Source organism: Suncus etruscus, chromosome 5 (assembly GCF_024139225.1).
Source record: "Suncus etruscus isolate mSunEtr1 chromosome 5, mSunEtr1.pri.cur, whole genome shotgun sequence".
Taxonomy (NCBI): domain Eukaryota; kingdom Metazoa; phylum Chordata; class Mammalia; order Eulipotyphla; family Soricidae; genus Suncus; species Suncus etruscus.
Window position 1 is genome coordinate 109,378,178 of NC_064852.1, and position 22,655 is coordinate 109,400,832.

Below are 22,655 nucleotides of genomic sequence, written 5' to 3' on the forward strand. Positions count from 1 at the left end.
GCACAGTGAGTAGGGTGAGTAGAACAACTTTGTAGCTAGGGAAAAGAAATAACTATTTTTTGTCCCCCCCCCATTCACAATACAGACCAGGCAAAGGAAAATAAACAGCTATTATATTATGACAAACTTGTAAACCACAGTGTTTTTACTTATATTTTGTTTTTTGGGCCACACCTGGTGGCGTTCAGGGATTACTCTTGGCTCTGCATTCAGAAATAACTCCTGGCAGGCTTAGGGGACTTTATGGGATCCCAGAAATTGAACCCAGGTCAGTCTGGGTTGACCACATGCAAGGCAAATGCCTTAACATTGTGCTATCTCTCCAGCCCAGCCACAGTGGGGTTGTTGTTGTTGTTGTTGTTGTTGTTGTTTTGGCCACAGTGGTTTTAAATCAAGTCACTTTTCAAAAGTTAAAAGGAAAATGTTTTCTTTCTCATCTTTTTTATTTTTCAGGGTCATCACTGTTGATGCTCAGAGATCTCTCTCCTAGTTGGTGTTCAGGGAACCATATAGGGCACTGAGGGTGAAACCTGGGTTGCTTACAAGGTAAGCATCTTTTTTGCTTGTTTGATTTCTTTTTTGGGTCACACCTGGCAGTGCTCAGGGGTTACTCCTGGTTCTACGCTCAGAAATCACTCCTGGCAGGCTCAGGGGACTATATGGGACGCCGGGATTCGAACCACCACTGTCCTTCTGCATGCAAGGCAAACGCCCTACTGCTGTGCTATCTCTCTGGCCCCAAATTTTAATGGATTTTTTTGTTTGTTTTTGGGAAACAAGGTAAACATCTTAATCCCTCAAATGACTGCTCCAGTCCCCGAAAAATATTATATTTGTTTCATACTACTCTGACTTAAAAACAAATATTATTTTGGTCTTTGGGCCACACCTGGCAGTGCTCAATGGTTACTCCTGGCTCTGTGCTCAGTTGTCCCTGGTAGGCTCAGGGGACAATACGGGATGCCAGGAATGGAACTGGGGTCTGTCCCAGGCTGGCATCATGCAAGGCAAATGCTTTACTGCTACTGTGCTATTGCTCCGGCCTCCAATTAAAAACAATTTTTTTAAAAAACAATTTTTTTTTTTTTTTTGGTTTTTGGGCCACACCCGTTTGACGCTCAGGGGTTACTCCTAGCTATGTGCTCAGAAATCGCCCCTGGCTTGGGGGGACCATATGGGACGCCAGGGGATCGAACCGAGGTCCGTTCCTTGGCTAGCGCTTGTAAGGCAGACACCTTACCTCTAGCGCCACCTTCCCGGCCCCAAAAAACAATTTTTAAGTAAGATTTTTAATTGAATCACTTTTTATTCCTAATAGACACTGTGGTTTGCAATATTGTAAAAGCAATTTTTATAATGAAAAATAAGAATAGAAATAAAAGCCAGAGGGGCTGGAGCAATAGCACAGTGGGTAGAGTATTTGCCATGCACGTGGACAGACTTCAGTTCAATTCCTGTCATCCCATATGATCCTCCAAGCCTGCCAGGAGTGATTTCTGAGCACAGAGCCAGGTGTGACCCAACCTCTCCTCCCCCCTCAAAAAGGAAACAAGGGCCCAGGAGACAGTTCCAACAGACTAGAAAATCTGATTTGTATGTGAGTGACCCAGATTCCATCCCCTGCAGAGCACAATCCCCTGAGCACCACCAGGAGTGACACACAACAATACGCCAGTCCTGTTCCGTATGGACCCCAAACCATGAGTGTAGACCCCCTAAAAAAAGAAACAAAACACACACACACACACACACACACACACACACACACACACACACACATATAGCTGCTAAGTGAGCAGCCCAGGAAATTTCTCCGACAGCTCACCCTGCCTAGGCTGACAAGGTCTTGGACACTGACCAGGTCCCGCTGCAGCTCTGTCAGCACCTGAAGGTTCTCTAGACAGTCGAGGCTTGGCTCGAGACTGGGGGTCATGTCCGTGATAGCCACAAGGGCAGCTGTTCGGAAAGACCCTGTCTTGGTGCCAGAAAAGCAGGCCTGGGGCAGCACCAGCCTCACTGCGTCCTTCACCACTGTGCAGCAAAAACAGTCATCCCTGCATCGCTGCAGTGCCAGGCATTGAGCTATGAGAGCCGGTGCCTGACCACTGAATCCTACCCCTGGCTAGGCACTAACATTAATATTTTTTTTGTTTTGTTTGGGAGCCACAGGCTCACATCCCCCTCACAGGGAAGACTGCACCTACCCCACCCACTGTGGGACCTTGGTGGGACCCCAGTTGTGAGCCCCTCACCATGGCAGTTGGCCGAGTCACAGTGCTCTGGAGGGAAGTTCTCACAGAATCGGCTCAGCAGCAGGCAGTACTGCACCAGCCGCTGGAGGGGCTTCAGCAGGAAGGTGCTGAGTGGCAAGTAGCAGACTCTCTGGAGCTCGAAGTCTCTGCACACGGCCTCCAGCTTCTTGGTGTGCCTCCTGGCCCTTTGCAGCTCGGCCAACACCTTGTCATTCTCCTGGAAGTGGCTGCTGAAGCCCTGTGGGAGATGAGATGTAAGTGGCGCCCTGTACCAGACTGGACTCTGGGTATGGACAGCTGGGAGCCCCATTGGCAGAGGCATCTTGTCTCCGAGTGGCTCAGGTATCACTTTCAGCAGGGCTGGGGGACCTTGTAGGGTTCTGGGGATGGAACCCAGCTTGACTTCCTGCAAGGCAAATCCACCACTGAGCTATAGCCCCAGCCCCAAGTGATCTGATGTTATCTTTGTTTTGTTTTTTTGGGGCCACACCTGGAGGCGCTCAGGGGTTATTCCTGGCTCTGCCCTCAGAAATTGCTCCTAGCAGTCTTAGGGGGTGTGCGGGAGAACCATATGAGATGCTGGGGGTTGAACCCGGTCGGCTGCATGCAAGGCAAACACTTGACCACGCAGTGCTATCATTCTGGCTCCCTCTAAAGTTACCTTGATGAAAATGTTCATCAGAGGGAATCTTAATCCTAAGAAAAATCCCTTTCAGGGATCTTGTGTCCTGAGGAAATAGACAGCTGAGGAAAACTCAGTCCCAGGGAATATGCCCATCTGAGTGGAAATCTGCCCTATGGGTTGGACATCCAAGAAGCCCTTGTGAAAGAAATGTCCACATTACAGCTTCTCTGCTGGGAGGAAAATGTCTCTCTGAGAAGGACTCTGGCCTACTTGAAGGACAGTCAGACTCTGTCCTCAGAGGATTCACATGAAGAGGTAAAGAGGAAATGTTTTTTACTGAGGGAATTGTGTATCTGAAGAGAATATTGCCACTGAGGAGAATGCCCACAGAAGAAATGTCCATCAGAGGTGAATAAACCTTTTTTTTTTTTTTATGTTTTTGTGCCATAGTGCTTAAGACTGAACCTGGCTCAGAGCAGAGACCCGACTATTGCCCACAGGAAGAAACAGATTACAACAGTGTTCCTTTCCTAGGGGTTGAACATCCCTCGCCACAATCTAAGAGTGATTCCTACTGAATAGCTTCAAGGGGCTCATTTTCAGTCTCACCAGGAATCAGAAATCAGACTACTTTGGACCTAGACATGCTTAAAGACCACTATCTTTATTTTATGGCATATTTCCATGGGTGTCTTGTGACATTAAGAGCAGTCTATCGGGACAGGAGAGATAGCATGGAGGTAAGGCAAAAGGTTTGAATCCCGGGATCTCATATGGTCCCCTGAGACTGCCAGGAGCGATTTCTGAGTGTAGAGCCAGGAGTAACCCCTGAGCGTGGCCAGGTGTGACCCCCCCCCCAAAAAAAAAGAGCAGTTTCTCAGGAGCTGGAGCTATATAACACAGCAGGGAGGGCATTTGTCTTATATACAGCTGACCTAGGTTTAATCTCCAGCATCCCACAGGGTCCCCCAAGCACTACTAGGAGTAACCCTTGAGCATCTCTGGGTGTGCTCCAAAATCAATAATAATAATAATTAATAACAATGATGTTTCTTAAGAGGGAGCTTCTGGCTCAGGTCAAAGACAGGTGAAGAAAGCAAAGCATAAGTGGCTTCCATACCACGGTGAGTACTTCCAAGTCCTTCAGGTATGTTCATTCTGTAGCAAGAATCTCCTTGGCGATGGAAAGGGCTTCTTAGGCCATGCTCTGTAGGGAGCAGATAGTGGGAGTGTTGGCCTGGGGCACCTCCTCACATTTACTTTCTGTGCCCAGCACCCTATGCATCCCCCCGAGTTCCTGGATAGCACCTAAGCACCTAGTGTCCTTTTCATGCCCAACCTCTCATCTTAGCATTGCCAATGATGTGGCCGCACAAACCCTGGCATGTGAGTGTGTGGATGCACATGGTCATATGTGACCAGATTGTGTAGACACAGTTCATATATGATCAGAATGTGTGGGCACATATCTTCATGTGTGATTGAACGCACACATGATCAGATTTGTAGACATACATGTTCATATGTGACCAGAGTGTGTATGGTCATAAGACTTCATGACACATGCTGCTTCCCAAACACTGGCTGTCCTAGGGGTGCCCTGCTCTGTGCCCTGAGCTGCAGGTGGCAGATATATAGAGGTCAACCTGGAGGCTCTGGGTGCAGGCATGCCCAAGACTGGCCCAGGTCTCCCGTGGGTGTCTGGGGCATGGAGAGGCAAAATCTGTTGGTGAGAGGGCAGACCCACCTGGCAGCTTAACCCCTCCTGGCAGCCCATTCTGGCAGCTCCTCCTGCCATCCCCTCCTCTCACCCCCTCCTAGCCTGGCATTGTCTCCTACTCCTCTGCTAGACTGAGCTTTTCCAGGCAATGCCCCAGGAGCATAGCCAGTCCCACGCAGGTGACTTGGCACCCCTCTCAGGTTGGTGGCTCTTCATTCTTGGGGCATGGTGTGGAGGGGACAGACTGTACCAGCCAGCTGAGCTGTTGGAGTCTCCGGCACCCCCAGTGGCTGTGAGATGAGGCTTGGACAGAGGTAAGGGGACAGTGACTCCTGAGGTAGGTCAGGGTGGCAGCGGAGGGGAGATCACAACCCTCTCAGGAGAGACCTCTTGTTCTCAAAGTCTTTCTCTGTCTCCTCTCACTGGCCTCTGAGAGGCCTCCAGGCTCTCCCACCCCTGCCTGAGATTCTGCACCTGTCTGAGGCCCAGCCCTTGTCTGGTGGTGTCCATAGGACCCTTCTCTATAGGGCCAGAGCAATATTCTTATCCCTGAGACCTCACTTAATTGGGGTCCTCAGGAAACCAGCTTCATCGTGGGAGGGAAAGGACATCACCAACTGGAAGCAGGGTGGGGGGTCATGCCAGCTGGCACTGCCCACCCTTCCGAGGGTTCTACCAGATGCCCCTGACCTGTCCCGAGCTATCTCCCTGCTTCCACTCCTGCCCATCCCACAAGACTTCACCAGGCTCAGATGGTGCTCATGGGAGGACACAGCCAGGAGAGGAAATGCCAGTGACCAGCTGGCACCAGGCACCCCCATCACATGTGGAGCATCGAGGGGGTCCCGCGAAATTATCTTGGGGACACAGACCACAGGGCACTGGGGCCGGCCTGGGGCTCTGGTAAGTTGAGGCCATGTCTAGTACAGGACAGAGCCATTGGCAGGCCTGCCCTGGAGATAGCCGGCTCAGTGCCCAGTTCTGTGGTGGCTGGGGAGAGAGGAAAGGGGTCTTTCCCAATCTTGGAGAGAGGACGCAGAGGCCTGAGAGAGAGGAGAGTCCTTCACCAGCCTGAGACAAAGGCGCTGGAACTTGGGTCTAAGTCATCCTCTGGAAAAGAGTAGCCACCTGCCTGTCTGTGGCAAGCACTTGCTTCCCTAGCATTTTTCTCCCTGCCCATTCTGTTCATTTGGTCATTACGATTTCAGAATAAACCAAAAATATGACCCATGCCAGGGTCTCTCCATACTGGCTCCCTGTGAGTACCCAGTGGGGCTGGGCCTAGCCTTCCTCTGCCCTCACTGAGCACCAGGACTGGCAGACCTTGGGTGTTGGACCAGCCACTGGAGCCGGAGCCTGGGTTCAGGACCTTTCTGCCTTTTCTATACCTGTCGGCTGTGCTGCTGCCCAGTGCTCCTCTCCACACACACAGCATGTTCACACGGCGCCCCCCAGGCTACAGGCTGAGCTCTCACAAAGTATGGAGCCTCTCCCACAGCACACACAGGCCCCAAAGTGTGAGGCTTAAGTAGGGGGACTCCTCAGCCTCTCCCTGCTCTTGAACCCTATTGTGCCCACCCTTTCTTACCCACTGAGAGGAAATGCCACCCCGCTGCCCTGCCTATCTGGTGACTGGCCTCGTCCTTGCTGTCAGTTTCATTTTCACCTGTGCTGCTCAGCCCCGGGCTCAGGAGGATGGAAGGGCCTGGTTCTAGGTGGGCCAGGTTCAGGGGACTCTTCTGGGTAGGGAGCAGCTGAGGACAGTCAACAGAAAGGCCTGGAAGTGAACAGGTGAACAGTGTGAGGAGACAGGTCAGGGACCCGGAGGTGGGCTGGCACTAGCAGAAGTTCTCAGAAGCAGAAGTGACAATGAGCAGAGGCTCGGCCTGCTGCCACAGCCCACCACAGCGTGGATACCTGGGACAAGGACATTCCTTTTCTAGACACCACTGTTGCTGACATTCATCATTGTACACAAGAAAACTCCATTTCACGAAGTGACAATCCACACAGGGCCCAGCAACTTAGCACGCTGGTGCAGGTCCCACCCTTGTCACCCCCTGGTTCCTGAGCACCACTGGGAATGACCCTGAACAAAGAACCAGGAGCAGCTGAATGGCCTCTCAATTTCACCAGGTGTGGCCCCCAGCATTAACAACAACAAAAAACAAATTTATTTATTTATTGGCCACATCTGCTGTGCTCAGGGTTTATTCCTGGGTATGCACTCATGAATCAGTCCTTGCAGTGCTTGGGGGGCCATACTGGGTGCCAGGGATCTAATCTGGGTTAGCTGTGTGCAACGCAAGCAACCTACCTGTTGTACAATCGTTTCAGCCCCTCAAAAGTTTCTTTTTTCTTTTTCTTTTTGCAGTGCTCAGGGGTTACTCCTGGCTCCACTCAGAATGCCCTACTGCTGTGTTATCTTTCCGGCTCCTCAAGGTTTATTTCTATTCTTTCTTTTTTTTTGGGGGGGGGAGTCACACCCAGCGGCACTCAGGGATTACTTTTGGCTCTGTGTTCAGAAATTGCCCCTGGCAGGCTCAGGGGATCATATGGGATGCCAGGAATCGAACCATAGTCAGTTCTGTGTTGGCCTCATGCAAGGCAAATCTCTACCGCTGTGCTGTCTCTCCAGCCCCCAACTCGAAAAGGTAGGGGAGTGAGAGAGAGAGGGAGGGGGAGAGAGAGAGGAGAGAGGAGAGAGGAAAGAGAGGAGAGAGAAGAAAGAGGAGAAAGTGGAGAGAGGAGAGAGAGGGAAGAGAGGGGAGAGAGGAGAGAGAAGTGAGGAAGAGAGAGGGGAGAGAGAAGAGGAAGAGAGAGAGAGAGAGAGAGAGAGAGAGAGAGAGAGAGAGAGAGAGAAGAAACCAGTAACTATTAAATAGCAAAATTGAAAGATACCAGAGGCAGGCAGGGGGGAGGTTGGGAGGGAAAATGGGTACTGGTGTTGGAAAAAACAAAACAAAAAGAAACTACTAAGTCAGAAAAGACAGAAATAAAGAGGAGTTCCCATGTGAACCCACTGGGCAGGTCGGGAGCACAAAGGACCAGGCAGGGACAGTGGACACCCAAAGAATGTGGACTGTGAGCAGCCAGTTGCTGAGATTCACTTTTATGGCAGGTTGATACGTACTAACAACCTTCCAGCAACAGAACAGCCCCCACCCAGGAATGAGCTCTGGGCTCCTCGAGGGTGAGGTTGAGTGTAGGGTCCACCCCTGAGTGCGGTCAGGCTGCCCCTAGGGCCATGGGAATCGTACTAGGAGATCGTGGGAGGCCTTTGACATAACAGACCTTAGAAAGGTCGAGAAGCTGCTTTCTCTTTTGGGTTGTGTGCTGGCCAGGGGCCGCCCCAGTCGGCTGCAGAGGTCCCGTTTCAGTTGGTGGCCAGGGTGGGCAGTGCAGCCCCCAGCAGCCCCATGGGAAAGGCCGCATCCCCTCAAATGCCAGTTCCCAGGAAGCAGTTCTCGAGATCACCAGCTCACCCCAAAGGCCAGGGAATTGTCCAGGCGCCTTTAGCTGCTGTTATACAAACATTCCAGGCCAGACCCATTGAGGGTAGGGGCATATTCGGAGAGAAAGTTATCAGTGGGGCCCAGGAAGTGAGAATGAGAAGACAGTGGTCCCACACTCCCACACACCCATGCTCATGCTGGGGTGCTCCTTGCATATTCACTCACATTCCAAGGTGCTCCCTGCGTTTGGGTGGGGCCTCAATTCCTGACTTATACCTTCTGCTGCTAATGAGAATCTGGAAGGGCTCTATTGTCCAGTGACAGGCTTGAGGTGAGTTGAGACTTCGGCAGGAGCCTGCCGAGCTCAGGCACTCGTTTTCCAGGAAACCCCAGGCCTGAGCACAGACCCCACAGTCCTCAGTGGCAGCTTACTTCTGAATGTCACCCACAATTTCAGAAATGCCACCGGGAGTGGATTACACTTAGGGCTATCCTCACATGTTCCCAGTGGAGAGTGAGAGGCAAGTGGGGATCTGAAGGCATCAAATGTTACAGGAAGGGGCTGGGAGAGGTGCCGCAGCGGTTGCCTTGCATGTGGCTGACCTAGGACAGACTGTGGTTTGATTCCCCAGTGTCCCATATGGTCCCTCAAGCCAGGAACAATTTCTTTTTTTTGAGAGGGCCTCACACCCGACAGTGCTCAGGGGTTACTCCTGGCTCTACGTTCAGAAATCACTCCTGGCAAGCTCGGGGAACCATATGGGATGCCGGGATTTGAACCACCATCCTTCTGCATGCAAGGCAAATGCCTTACTATCATGCTATCTCTCCAGCCCGTAGGAGCAATTTCTGAGCACATAGCCAGGAGTAACCCCTGAGTGTCACCAGGTGTGACAAAAACCAAACCAAAAACCAAAAAAAAAAAAAAGTTACAGTTGACACTTGACTTTATATATATATATATATATTTTTTTTGACACTTGACTTTATATATAGCCTTAAATTCTCTTCATAAAATTCAAATGAATAGCCTGCCCCACCTGCCTACAGGGTGTGTGTGTGTGTGTATTTGGGATCCTGGGGTCAAGGTCACAGGTCATCATACAGGTTATCTCAAGAGTAGTGGAGGGAAAGACTGACGTGCTGACATCAGTGGTGGAGTAGGTATGGGTCAGAGTTCACCTCCACAAACTGGCCTGGAAGTCAGGATGAGGGAATTTCAGGATGGGGTCCCAACAGCTGCCATGTCCTGGCTTTTTGCTCCTGCCATATGGGGCAATGCTGGGCTAGCATAGGTGAGGACAGAGCCTGGCTGCCCCTGAGGGGCAGAGAAATCCTTTTTTTCCTTTGCTTGCTGCTAACCAGATGACACTTCCTCGTCCTAAGTCACAGCAGGCGCCCATACCGGGTGGTGTGGGCAGGTGACTCAGTTCCTCTGACCAGGAAGCTCGGATTTGGTGCCCCTGAACTCAGGACAATGGAGGCAAGTTTCCCAGGCCTGAGAGTTAAAGTAAGCACAGCTGATGATGGCTGACCTTTGTTGGGATCCCACTGTGCTGGATGAAAGTGAAAGAGACAGAGGGCAAGAGGACAGGCAGGCAGACAGATAGGCAGCTAAGCAGGCAGACAGACAGAAGGGCAGGTTCTGCATGCAGGAGGCCCAGGAACAACCCAGTATTGCCTGGGCGGGAGCACTTCAGGAATGAGCCCAAACACCAGCCTGCAGCCCCCACCCCCTGGTACCACAGGAGTGGCCTAAATCAGCACCGAAGTCTACTCCTGTGCCCATCCTCACACTCAGTGCCTTGCCCAGCTCCAGCAGAGAAGCCCTCCTCATCTGGGCCTGACCCTCATATCTACTTGCCAGGCAGGGGCTGTGTGCCTGGTTGCTCCTTGCACCGTCTGCCAGCCAGGGTTAGGTGAAAGCACTGCAGGGACCACTTCCTTGCACAGTCTTGACCCAAGCTCCATCCTGGCACCTCATAGGCTTCTTGAGCACTGCCAGGAAGGACCCCTGAGCACAAAGCCAGAAGTAAGTCCTGAGCGTTGCAGGGTCAGGCTTATTTTGGAGGGAGGCTCTGAGCAGCTGCCGTGCTCAGGCTTACCTGGAAGCTAAGATGGGGGCAAATGGGCAGGGGCAGAGGAGATAGCACAGCAGAAAGGGTGCTTGTCTTGAAACCATCCAACCCAGGTTTGATCTCCGATATCCCATATGGCCCCCTGAGCACTGCCAGGAGAGATTCCTGAGCGCAGAGCCAGGAGTAACCCCTGGGCACTGCTGGTGAGGTCCATAAAAAAGCAAAGACAAATACAACACATTTCCAGGGGTCCCGGCAGGCTAAGATGGGGCAGGCTTCTGGGGTTCCTACCAGGAAGATGGGGCAGGCTTCCAGGGGGCCATGGCAGGTGAGAGAGACAGGCATGTTCTCATTCTCTTGTACGTGATAAGGAAGTATCAGCATGTGTCCATGCAGATCCAAGCCTGGAGGCCAAACCCTCCTCTCCCCCACCCGTGCCGCCACCGCTGCCACCAACTGCCCTCGGCAGATCACAGGCTGACACCTCCCAACACCCCACTGCCCCACTAAGACAAGCCTGATGTGGCTCAGAGCCCAGGAAATAAAAGAGAAGCGGGTGAAGATGTGGAATGTACATCTGTTCCAGAGACGCAGTCATCTGAAATGCTCTGATTTACAGAAACCAAACCAGTAAGCAAGAAAAGGGAAAGAAAGCTAAAAAGCCCATTTTTTAAAAATCATAGCAAATAATTTCTTACTTTATTGAATAAACAATTTAAAGATTCTGAATTAGTACAAACAAAAAAATTCATAAATGGCAATTTCAATAAAAAAAAAGTTTACCGGGCCCAGAGAGATAGCACAGCGGCGTATGCCTTGCAAGCAGCCGATCCAGGACCAAAGGTGATTGGTTCGAATCCCGGTGTCCCATATGGTCCCCCGTGCCTGCCAGGAGCTAATTTTTTTTTTTTTTTAGTTTTTGGGTCACACCCGGAGGTGCTCAGGGGTTACTCCTGGCTGTCTGCTCAGAAATAGCTCCTGGCAGGCACGGGGGACCATATGGGACACGGGATTCGAACCAACCACCTTTGGTCCTGGATCGGCTGCTTGCAAGGCAAAAATGCTGCTGTGCTATCTCTCCGGGCCCCAGGAGCTATTTCTGAGCAGACAGCCAGGAGTAACCCCTGAGCATCACTGGGTGTGGCCCAAAAACCAAAAAAAAAAAAAAAAAAAAGTTTACCAAACAAGGCACCAGAAATATTTCTCCAAACAGGCCGGCCTGGAGGTCAGAAACCCAGCCTCCCCCTACATCCTAGGACAAATCCTCATGCCGAGAGGCCAGGACAACACAGGAACAGGCCAGTCCAGGAGAGGGGTGGACAGTGGCAGATAGCACTTGCCCCGGGCCAAAGCCAGGCAGACCAAGGGGCCATGGCCATAAGCACAGAAACTCAGATTCTCAACTCCAACTGCAACCAAAATGGTGACCCTTTTCTCCATGAAGAATCTGTTCAAGAATCAGCTCTTGGTAGTGTTTCAGAAGGTAAGAGGAACTAGCAAATCTTGAGGCACAGGAACTGGCATCAAAGTGTCACATAGCCACATGACAGACATAGGGCCATGTATTGTGTGATGTTACATGATGTGTATAGGGAACATGTACCATGATATTACATGACAGGTGGGGGGAAATGTACTGTGTGATAATGCATGATAAGGACAGGTGCAGGGGTCATGTGAGCATATTACACGACAGGTATGGGGTCATGTACCATGTGATCATACATGGCAGAGATGGGTGTGGGGCCACGTAGTGTGAGCATACATGCTAGAATTAGGTACATGGGCATGTAGTGTAAAATCATACATAATAAATTCAGGGCCATGTAGTGTGCTCATACATGAGAGACATGTGCAGGGGCCAAGTACCATATCCTACCCATAGTAGAGAAAGGGGTGGGGGCCATGTAGTGATGGCAATACATGACAGATGCAGGGGTGTACTGTGATTATGTTGCATGACAGATAGGTGAGGTGCACAGGTCATCTAATCATACATGATCAAGGCAGATGCAGAAATCATGTGTGTGATTATACATAAGATAGGGACAGGTGTTATGTGATCATACAAGATAGGCATAGGGTGTGTACCATGTGATCATACATGGGACACATGGCACGCAGTATATTAACATATGTGACAGGGAAGGCACAAGTGCCATGTATCATGCATGGTAGCTAGTCATGAGGGCATGTACCATTACTATATAATCATGCATGATAGGCACATAGGTCAGACTGCATGTGATCATGACAGGTAGGCATGAGGGCATTACCATGTGATTATACATGTAGATAGGTGTGAGGGCATGCACCATGTGAGCATACATGATACATATGGGTCATGTTGCATGTGATCATACATGATGGGCAGGGGCCATGGACCAGAGATGCATGATAAAAACAGGTTCAGGGCCCTGTAAGCACACAATATTGCACAATGGGTATAAGGGCACATGCTGTGTGCTCATACCAAAGGCCCTGCTCAAGCACAGTTGAAGATACCTACTGAGGGTGCTCAGAGGAATAGGTTCTAATCTATGCACTAAGAAGGTCCCTGCAGAGAGTCCGCCAGCCTCAGTGAGGGGCCCCCAAAGAGTGTAACAGTGGTCTGAACCAGCAAGCAGGGAGAGGCCACAAGTCAGTACTAGGGCCCCTGGGGTGAAAGGTGCCAGTGCCGGGCCTGCTTTCCTCACTCCAACCCGAGTGTCTCTCAGCCAGTACACTTGAGGGCTTTCTTCCTCCACAGTTACCTTCCAGCAAGCAGAGCCCTAGGGCTGGCAGTTGCATCTGGGCTGGCACAAACAGTGGCTGTGCTGGACCCTGCAGAGTGGTGCTCCCACATCATGCCTGTTTCTCAGGACCCCCCGCTGGGAGCAGCTGTGAGTTCAGCCTGACAGACACTGTGCAGACAGATGGAAGGCTCTTGGCAAGGCTGGAGAGCCCACAGAGCACCAGGCACCAGGGGGTTGACCCACCAGGACTGGTGTGACTTGGGTTCGTTAGCACCGGTTGGGGAGACTCCACAGAGAAGCTGAAGGAGACTCTGGTAGGCCCTTCTCCCAACATGGGGCTGGTCAGTGCCTCCCATCCAGCTGGCCTGGGGGAAGGGTTAGACTCAACAGGGTTGTTCAGCCTCCAACACAGAAGCTGGCAAGGCCTGTGGGCCAGGAGTCATCTCAGCTTCTGCCTCCCATGCAAAAGTGTCACTGGCACCTGAAGGCACTTGAGGCCAGAGTAACAAACTCCCTGACTTGCGAGTGAAAAGACTATGTCTGAAGGGGTGGACCCCGGTGCATGTCGGGGATCCCAAGAAAATACTGCAGCAACACAACAGGTAGGTGAAGCTGGTTTAGGGTCTTAATGCCAAATTTGGGGTGAAAGGGGCTCCTATTTTTATCCATTAAAACACCTTTCTGAATCAACAGCCATAATACACTATTCCCAGAGAGAACAGGGTCAAAGAAGAATCCTTGCACACACTGGGCAGTTGGGGCTGGAGCGGACATGGGGCTCTTTTCACCTCCCATAGCCCTGACTGCCATCCCTGTACAGACTGCAAGCCAAGGCCCAAGGCCAGGCCCTGAGCTCTGGGAGATGCAGCCACATATGGCGGCCAAGCTGGGCAAGGGGCCACTTCCTCGCCCCAAACCTAAGTGGTTTGTCAGTAACCCTCACAGCCCACACGCCAGTGTAGTCTGTGATCCCGAGTGGACCCCAGGACCCCAGGACCATGGTCGGCTCAGGAGGCTTCAGAGACAGATGGTCACTCAGAACAGGCTGTGGCTTACTAACAGGAGAAAAGACACTTTCAAGAGATACGAAGCTCAGAAAACACACCCCAAGACTCAGAAACCCACCGAGCAGTGGGTTCAAGTTCCTGAAAAAACACCTGGAAAGAATGACTGAAAGAAGCATGCGGCGCAACCTGGGGACAGATAGATGGACGGTTGATAGACAGGCAAAATAGATCTGAAGCCTGGACCAGGGCAGATGTGTGGAAGCTGGTCCTCAGGAATGTTCCAAGCTGGCCCAGCCCTTCTGTTCACCCTCCAACCTCGAATAGATCCATGCAGGGTTGGTCAGAGTGTCCACCACAGACCAGCTGGCTAGAGATCCACAGCTACCCGAAGGCATTGGCATTTGTGGCCGTCGACGGTGGTCCATTTGTGCTGATGGCTGTGGCCATAAAGCAGGAGTGTCCTGGCCCTCAAGCCCACTGGTGGGTCTGGCTCTGAGGTAGAAACCAGCTCCATGAAGGGGGCAGGAGAGGACGTTCCACCATCTTCAAGCAGTTCCCTAGGCCTGCTGTCCACAAGGCTTGTTTCTCGTGTCTTTCTCATGACACATCTTTGGCACTCAGTCATGCAGTGGCCGTCCCAGGAAGCCCGGGGTCTGACTTTGTCCTCCACGGGATCTGGGGCATTCCTGGATGTGTGTAGCAACTGGATGAAGGACGCAATGCCCTCACTGGCCCGGGTGCTAACTGACCTGGGTATCTAGGCTAACGGAGCAGTGTCTGCACTGTGTCTGGGAAGGAGACACAGGCTGACCTGGAGCCCTCAGACAGGAGCTCCAGGCTTTGGCTAGGTCAAAGCACCACTCCCAGAGAAGCTGTGTGGATGAACTCATTCTCTGAGGAACAGCTGGAAGACACTCATCTGCTTTTCAACTGGGATACAGTCTTGAACATCTTTTTCCAAGTAAAAGTGTCAATAACAACATCCTGACATTAAGCTATAGAGGACAGGAAGAAGGGATTTGCCTTGCACGTGGCTGACTTAGGTTTCATCCCAAGCATCCTATATGGTCTCCTGAGCACCACCAGGAGTGATCCCTGAGCACAGAGCAAGGAAGAAGGCCTGAGTGCCGCCAGAGGTGTGGCCCCAAACCTTCCCCTACTCCCAATTTATTTATTTTGGTGACATTTAGAAGAGACGAATAGATTTGGGCCTTCACAAGAGCAACTAACCCCGATACAGAATCTTCCTTACTGAGGCTGCTCTGGCCCACGTGGGGGTCCCCAATGGGTGGCACTAGTGGGGGCTGCTGTGTGTCCACTCCCTTGGGACCACATTCATGCCACCGCTCTGCCAATCAGGCGCCAGGTCCAGCCTGTCGCCTGTGGGCTGTGCAAAACGGTGGCCGAGGAAGAGGCTGACGTCTACGGGGGACTCGGCCTCAGAGTCCCAGGACTCAGCTTCACTGTGACTGGAGCCATCACCCGCTGCGGGCAGACCACTGAGCTGCTCCAGCTGATCTAGGATATCAGAGAACTGAAAGGCTGAGCTGGACTCGGAGCGCACGGAGGAGCCAGCAGGAAAGTTGGCCATGGAGCTGGCCTCGGACTGGCCAGCCGAGCTGGGCGTGTGCATGGACAGCGCAAGCAGCGGCAGGTGTCCGAGGGAGCTGCTCTGAGAGGGGCTGTTCCGAAGTGAGCTGGTGTCTGAGGGGCTGAGCAGGCTCTGTAAGAGGCTGGCCTGAGCCTTTACACGCAGCAGCTCTGATGTATCCTCAGGGAGCAAGCTGCGTGGTTCCCCATCTGAGTTACAGCTGTCCTCGGCATCCAGGTGCACGGCCTCTGTGGAGTACCTGTCTGGGCTGGACTGAGCCGAGTGCGGGTGCCTTTGGAGGGTGGCGCCACCATAGGGGAAGCCAAAGGCTTCGGAGCCACCAGCAAAGAAAGAGATCTCTGCAGGGTCATCGTCTATGAACTCCTCGGACACCTGCAGTGGGACGTTGGCGAGCACCGAGACGGGGCCTCCACAGCTGTGCAGGGGCCCACTGGCCAGCCTGTGCCCCTTGCCACTCCCACCGGGCTCTGGGCCAAAGGCACTGGGACTGCTGCACCCCCTCACCATGGGACCCCACCCAGCACCTGGGCCTGGCTGCAGCACGGGGACCCCGGGGGGCTGTGCCCGGCCAGTGTCGGGGACTCGGGCAGCCACTCTGCTCCTCTCTGTCAAGGGATCTGCTGGGGGATGGCAGCAGCTTCGGTCCTCGAGGTCAGGAAAGCCAGCAGGTGTCAGAGGGGAGGCAGGGTCAGAGAAGGGGGCCCGAGGCATGGAGAGCCCCACTGGAGTCCTCAATGCCTCAGGTAGTGACACACTCTGCTGGGAGGGAGAGAAGAGAAATGGGACAAGTGAGATGGGACACCTGGTGCAGAGCCACACAACATACATACAAGATGTACACGCACGCATATACACATGCATGTGCACACAAATACACAAATGCACACACACAAATGCAAACATATGCCCACTGGCCTCTGCAGCAAATAGCCCAAGCACAGATTCCTGCGGGGGCCCCGAGGGCCGGGTACCCCCAGCTCCCTGCAGCATAGCTTGGCCTGTGCCTGTGGCATGGCCTGCAGGGACGGGACCAGCTTAACTCAGACTCTGCAACCCCAGGGGCTGCATAGATAATGTTCGGGGCAGTGCTCACCTCTGCTCCTCTTCTATCTGGCGCTGCGCTGAGGTGCTAAGGAAGACGCCAGACTCCAGACCCCCATCCAACACCCTGGGCCCTGCCAAGCGACTGTCAAAGCCATGTTGGAGGAACAGGCAGCACACATGACTTTCTGACTATTCGCAAATGCCAACTCCCTTAAAGAAAATGTTTTACATCCTGTGGGATGCCTACCTAGGAAAAATCTGGAGCACAGGACTGGGGTGCTAGGGGTGAGGGATGGCTCACAAGGCTGAATGGGAGAGGCTCAGGTTTCAACCCTAACATCAACACAGTCCCCAGATGACCGAGCAGGGAGCAGCTGGGACGCTGTGGGCAATCAGAACTGCACAGGAGTGATAGCACAGTGGTAAGGCATTTGCCTTACGTGCAGCAGACCTGGGATAAACCCGGGTTCAATCACCGGCATCCCATATGGTCCTCTGAGCCTGCCAGGAGCGACTTCTGAGTGCAGAGCCAGGAGTACTCCCTGAGCAGTGCCGGTGTGGCCCAAAAATCAATACCTCCCCTCAAAAAAAGAACAAGCTCTAAGAGCAAAGAAGACCATAGTGCTGGGTTCAAAGGGAGGCAAAAGGCTCACTGGAGTGTGCTACCAAATGTGGGCCCAGTGAGCGGCAAGGTCTCCAGTGCACAGCAAAGGAGTATGTGAGTCACACTCCCGAGGCTCTGGCCACAGCTGCCAGGGTGTGTGTCCCTGATCCCGTGTGTATGTATGAGCTGGCAACTCAAGCACCCGGACTGATATGGGCCAGATGTAGGTAAACAGCAGTGGTGGTATCAAGGGGAGGGCAAGGATTGGGGAAGGAAAGAAAAGATGCTTCTGCTGGAGGGCTGGGTGAGTCCTGCTGGGTGAGTCCTGCAGGTCCCCCAGTAGCCCAGGGAGAAGGCCCTGAGCACTCCCACGTGTGGGTCCAGACCAAAAAACAAGGGAATAATAAAATATATGAGGCAAAGAGTGGGCAGGAGAGTCATTTGTCTTACACGCAGCATTGGCCTCCTTGTTCCATCATCAGCTCCTCAGCACTACAGGGTCCTTGAGTCCCCCTCAGAGTGATCCCTGAGGCAGCTGCTCCCCCCAAATAAGATAAAAAGAAAGACTTGCTGTGTATGAATGTTCTGACAGTATAAATGACACAAGAATGTATATTGTTGGGGCCGGAGATATAGCATGGAGGTAAGGCGTTGCATGCAGAAGGACGGCAGTTCGAATCCCAGCATCCCATATCCCTTGAGCCTCCCAGGAGCGATTTCTTTTTCTTTTTCTTTTTTTTTTTTTTTGGTTTTTGGGTCACACCTGGCAGCGCTCAGGGGCTACTAGTGGCTCTACACTCAGAAATTCACTCCTGGCAGCCTCAGGGGACCATATGGGATGCCGGGATTCGAACCACTGTCCTTCTGCATGAAAGGCAAACGCCTTACCTCCAAGCTATCTCTCCGGCCCCCCAGGAGCGATTCCTTCCTTCCTTCCTTCCTTCCTTCTTTCCTTCCTTCCTTCCTTCCTTCCTTCCTTCCTTCCTTCCTTCCTTCCTTCCTTCCTTCCTTCCTTCCTTCCTTCCTTTCTTCCCTCCCTCCCTCCCTCCCTCCCTCCCTCCCTCCCTCCTTCCTTCCTTCCTTCCTTCCTTCCTTCCTTCCTTCCTTCCTTCCTTCCTTCCTTCCCTCCCTCCCTCCCTCCCTCCCCCCTCCCTCCCTCCCTCCTTCCCTCCTTCCTTCCTTCCTTCCTTCCTTCCTTCCTTCCTTCCTTCCTTCCTTCCTTCCTTCCTTCCTTCCTTTTCCTTTTTTTGTTTTTTGGGCCACACCTGTTTGACACTCAGGGGTTACTCCTGGCTATGCGCTCAGAAATCGCCCCTGGCTTGGGGGACCATATGGGACGCTGGGGGATCGAACCAAGGTCTGTCCTACGCTAGCGCTTGCAAGGCAGACATCTTACCTCTAGCGCCACCTTCCCAGCCCCTCCCAGAAGCAATTTCTGAGTGTAGAGCCAGGAGTAACCCCTGAGCGCTGCTGGGTGTGACCCAAAAACAGGAAGGAAGGAAGGAAGGAAGGAAGGAAGGAAGGAAGGAAGGAAGGAAGGAAGGAAGGAAGGAAGGAAGGAAGGAAGGAAGGAAGGAAGGAAGGAAGGAAGGAAGGAAGGAAGGAAGGAAGGAAGGAAGGAAGGAAGAAAGAAAGAAAGAAAGAAAGAAAGAAAGAAAGAAAGAAAGAAAGAAAGAAAGAAAGAAAGAAAGAAAGAAAGAAAGAAAGAAAGAAAGAAAGAAAATGCATATTGTGTGGGGAGCTGAGAAAGAGCACACGAAGACATTTGCCTTTCATGCAGCAGACCAGAGTTCAAATCACTGACCACAGAGCCAGAAGTAACCCCTGAGTACTTTTGGGTATTGTCCCTAAAGCCAAAATAAGAAAAAAATAGAAAACTGCACCGGAATAAAAATGTTACACTGTGGCAGAGAAGAGTTCTGATAATAATATCCGACTAAGAGGGTTCTAGGTGAATTATGTGCAAACTGGAAGAGAAGCATAGCCTCACTGGCCTGGCCCAGGGGTCACCAAGTCCCTCCTGAGAGGTATGGGCATATCCCATAAGGAGGTCACCGTGTCCTCCATGTGTGGGACGGACAAGGGTGGCACATAGTCTCTAAGTAACACATGGTCACAGCGAGGTCACATGTGGTCTCCGAGGCCGTACAATGAGTGGTCTCTTGCCAGCGCACTGCTGTGGGCAGTGGTAGACATGGAGCATGGCCACACTGCTGAGCCCGTGCAGTTCCCAGCCACATGGACACACTCATGCCTACCTGCAGGCCAGTCCAGCCCCAGACACTGCAGAACTCACCTGCCGCTGCAGGCCCTGAACTGACAGCTGAGTCTTGCTGAATCTTCTGTGAATAGAGAATAAGGTGTGAAGACGAGCTCCCTTAAGGGCAAGTGTCTGTGAACCCTACAGGGGGTGCCTGGCAAATGGGCCTGACAACAGGAAATAGGACAGGAGGGAAGGTACCCACCAGCTGTGGAGACAGTGGAGAGGCTGCCCCCAGGCCCTGGAAGTACCTAGCCTGGTTCGGTGCCAGCACCAAAGTCTACTCCAGGACTGGGGGTGCCCCTGAACCTGCAGTGCCCAGCCACACCACATCCCTGGGCAAGTACTAAATACCCTTCCCAGAGTTGATCAAGTATTGCTAGGAACACCCTTGGGCTCTGAGCACTTTGGAATACTCTCCCATTGCCAAGGAAAACAAAATGCAAAAAATGCCTTGTGAGGCCAGAGAGATAGTACAGGGAGTAAGGTGCCTGTTTTGTGTGTGGTAAACCGGGTTCAAACCCGGCCCCACATGTGTTTGTTCCCCGAGCACCACCAGGAATGATCCCTAAGCAATGCCAGGAGTGACTCACTCCCCCACTCCTACTGGAAAAAAAGACTTGCAAGAGATAAAATTTTCCCCCACCAGGGCCGGAGAGATAGCACAGCAGTGTTTGCCTTGCAAGCAGCCTATCCAGGACCTAAGGTGGTTGGTTCGAATCCCTGCGACCCATATGGTCCCCCATGCCTGCCAGGAGCAATTTCTGCGCAGATAGCCAGGAGTAACCCCTGAGCACCGCTGGGTGTGACCCAAAAACAAACAAACAAACAAAAAATTTTCCCCCACCGGGAGGAAAAATTCCATATGCAAACCAAAATAAATTTTCAGATTCCCAGCTCACCATCCTACATGAAAATGTGACTGTGAATGGTACAGGCACCACCAATAGAGAAGGAATTGAAAGAACACAGGTTTTTGGGTCCTGGAGTGACAGAGCAGGGCTAAGGTGCGGCCTCACTGACCTCCATTCACATTTCACAGGGATCATGAGCAGAGCCACAAAGAGCCTCTGGGCACTGCTGCATGTGGCCCCTGAACCCAGTCCCTTCCAAAAAAAAGAAATTACTTTCATTCAAGTAAATTTTGAGAGAGCTCGACTGATAATACAGCAGGGAGGGTGCTTGCCTTGCACACGCCTGACCTGGGTTTGATCCTGGCCACCCCATGTGATTCCTCAAGCCTGCCAAGAGCAATCTTTGAGTGCAGGGGCAGGAGTAAGCCCTGAGCATTGCCAGGTGTGCCCCAACCCCTGCAAAAACACACATTGTTCATCAAAACTGTGGCAGGTCTTACCTTTCATATGGAACTCGCTTCATTCCGCCATCTTTGATATAATCCACCAACTGTTTCTGAGTTCTTCCACTGTGAATAAAAGTTCATATTTTAGGGGGCTTAAGCAATAGCACAGCGGCAGGGTGTTTGCCTTGCACAAGGCCAACAAAGGATGGACACTGGCATCCCATATGGTCCCCAGAGCCTTCCAGGAGTAATTTCTGAGTGCAGAGCCAGTAGAATCCCATGAGCGCCGCTGGGTGTGACCCCCCCAAAAATGTTCAGATTTTAAAAAAGTGACAGGGCCTGGAGCAATAGCACAGCAAGTGGGGTGTTTGCTTTGCATGCAGCCGACCCAGGACCAACCTGGGTTCACTCCTCGGCATCCCATAGGGTCCCCTGAGTCTACCAGGAGCGATTTCTGAGCACAGAAATCGAGGAGCAATCCTGAGCACAGCCACCTGGTATGGCCCAAAACCAAAGGAAAAAAAAATAGAGAGAGGGAGGTAAAGTGAGGTTTGCCCATATTCTCTCATAAATTTGTATAGACACTCAAGAGTCCTTTGTAGTGCCAGATTTTCGCCTGTGCTTTCTTGATAGCCAACAGCTGCCAGTGCAGCAGCAGAGGCTTAGAAACCCTCCCCTGGCTCAGCGGGATTGTCACCACCTGTATCGGAAGGAGGAGCCCCTGCTGAGGAAGGCTGCTTTTGCTCTGGGCTTGGGCTGGTCAAGCAGCCTGAAGAAGGCATGATGCTCCACACAGGTCTTCCAGAAGTTCTTGCACTCATCTCTGCTCCCCATGAGGAACTCCAGTGTGTCCTGGTGGGGTCCCTAGAAACGCAAGATGCAGTAAGTAACCAAAGTGGGTTTGGAAAGCAGACTGGAAGATGCTCTCTTGGGAGTTATGGACTGGCACTTCCTGGTGTTTGCTTCATGCTCTCCTGGGCAAACTGTGACATGTGCCTATGCCCACCCACTTTCCTGTGCCATTCCCACATCAGCTGCCTGTGCGGTGAGGGCAATGGGGACATGTGGGGCACACAGGCTACAGGCTGGCATCTTCACCAGGAAGCTCTTGGGGCCATGGGGATTCCTGAGGTGAACCCTGAAGCGGAATTCTCAAGTCATAAAACACACTGAACCCTGAGACACACTGCTAAACTGATTACTGTACACATTTTATATTAAAATGTACTAAAACCTTAAGTACTCTAGACCAGTAAGCCCATGGCCTGCAGGCAGATTGGAGTACCACTCTCCCACATCTCCACTACAATTGATGCCCTGGCCCTTGTTCCCCCATTTCTTCCCTTTTTCGACATCTTCGACCCTTTTCTTTTCTTCTCTGACCCTCTCCTTCTTAAGCTATGGGGTCAAGGCACCCCCCTTTACTACATTATATTTCCTTATCCGGTTTTTCTATATACCACAGAGAAATTAGATCATTTTGCATTTGTCTCTGTTGGACACCTAAGTTGATTCTGTATCTTAGCTATTGTAATAATGTGCCCATATCCTTTTGAATGAGTGTTTTTAAGTTCTGGGGGGAGACACCTAAAAGTGGAATTGCTGGGTCATATGGCAGTTCAATTCCAAGTTTACTGAGGACTCTCCATACTGTTTCTGCTGGGACTGAACCAGACAACATTTCTACCAGCAGTGAATGAGAGCTCCTTTGCCACCACATCCCTGCCAGCACAGATTGTTCCTACTATTTTTAATATGTGCTATTCTCACTGGTATGAGATGTCTCATTGTTTTCTCGATTTGGATTTCCCTAATGATTAGTGATGCTGAACACTTTTTATGTGCCTATTGGCAATTTCCTTGTCTTCCTCTCTTTTCATTTTTGGATAGTGTTTCTGTATTTTTTGGTTGATCTTTGTATTTTATATTTCCTGGATATCATATCTTTTTTTTTTTTTTTTTT

At 51.8% G+C, this 22,655-nt stretch overlaps 1 protein-coding gene across 1 annotated transcript in view; it reads right to left on the bottom strand.

Annotated features, from left to right (window-relative positions):
- FARP2 (FERM, ARH/RhoGEF and pleckstrin domain protein 2) overlaps window positions 1-22,655 on the bottom strand; it is a 57,234-nt gene that overhangs the window by 5,021 nt on the left and 29,558 nt on the right. Inside the window, 7 exon segments of the mRNA XM_049772888.1 lie at window positions 1,826-1,956; window positions 2,253-2,682; window positions 15,203-16,243; window positions 16,396-16,500; window positions 19,429-19,474; window positions 20,747-20,815; window positions 21,393-21,556. Of these exon segments, the coding sequence (XP_049628845.1) occupies window positions 1,826-1,956; window positions 2,253-2,682; window positions 15,203-16,243; window positions 16,396-16,500; window positions 19,429-19,474; window positions 20,747-20,815; window positions 21,393-21,556 (1,986 nt within the window).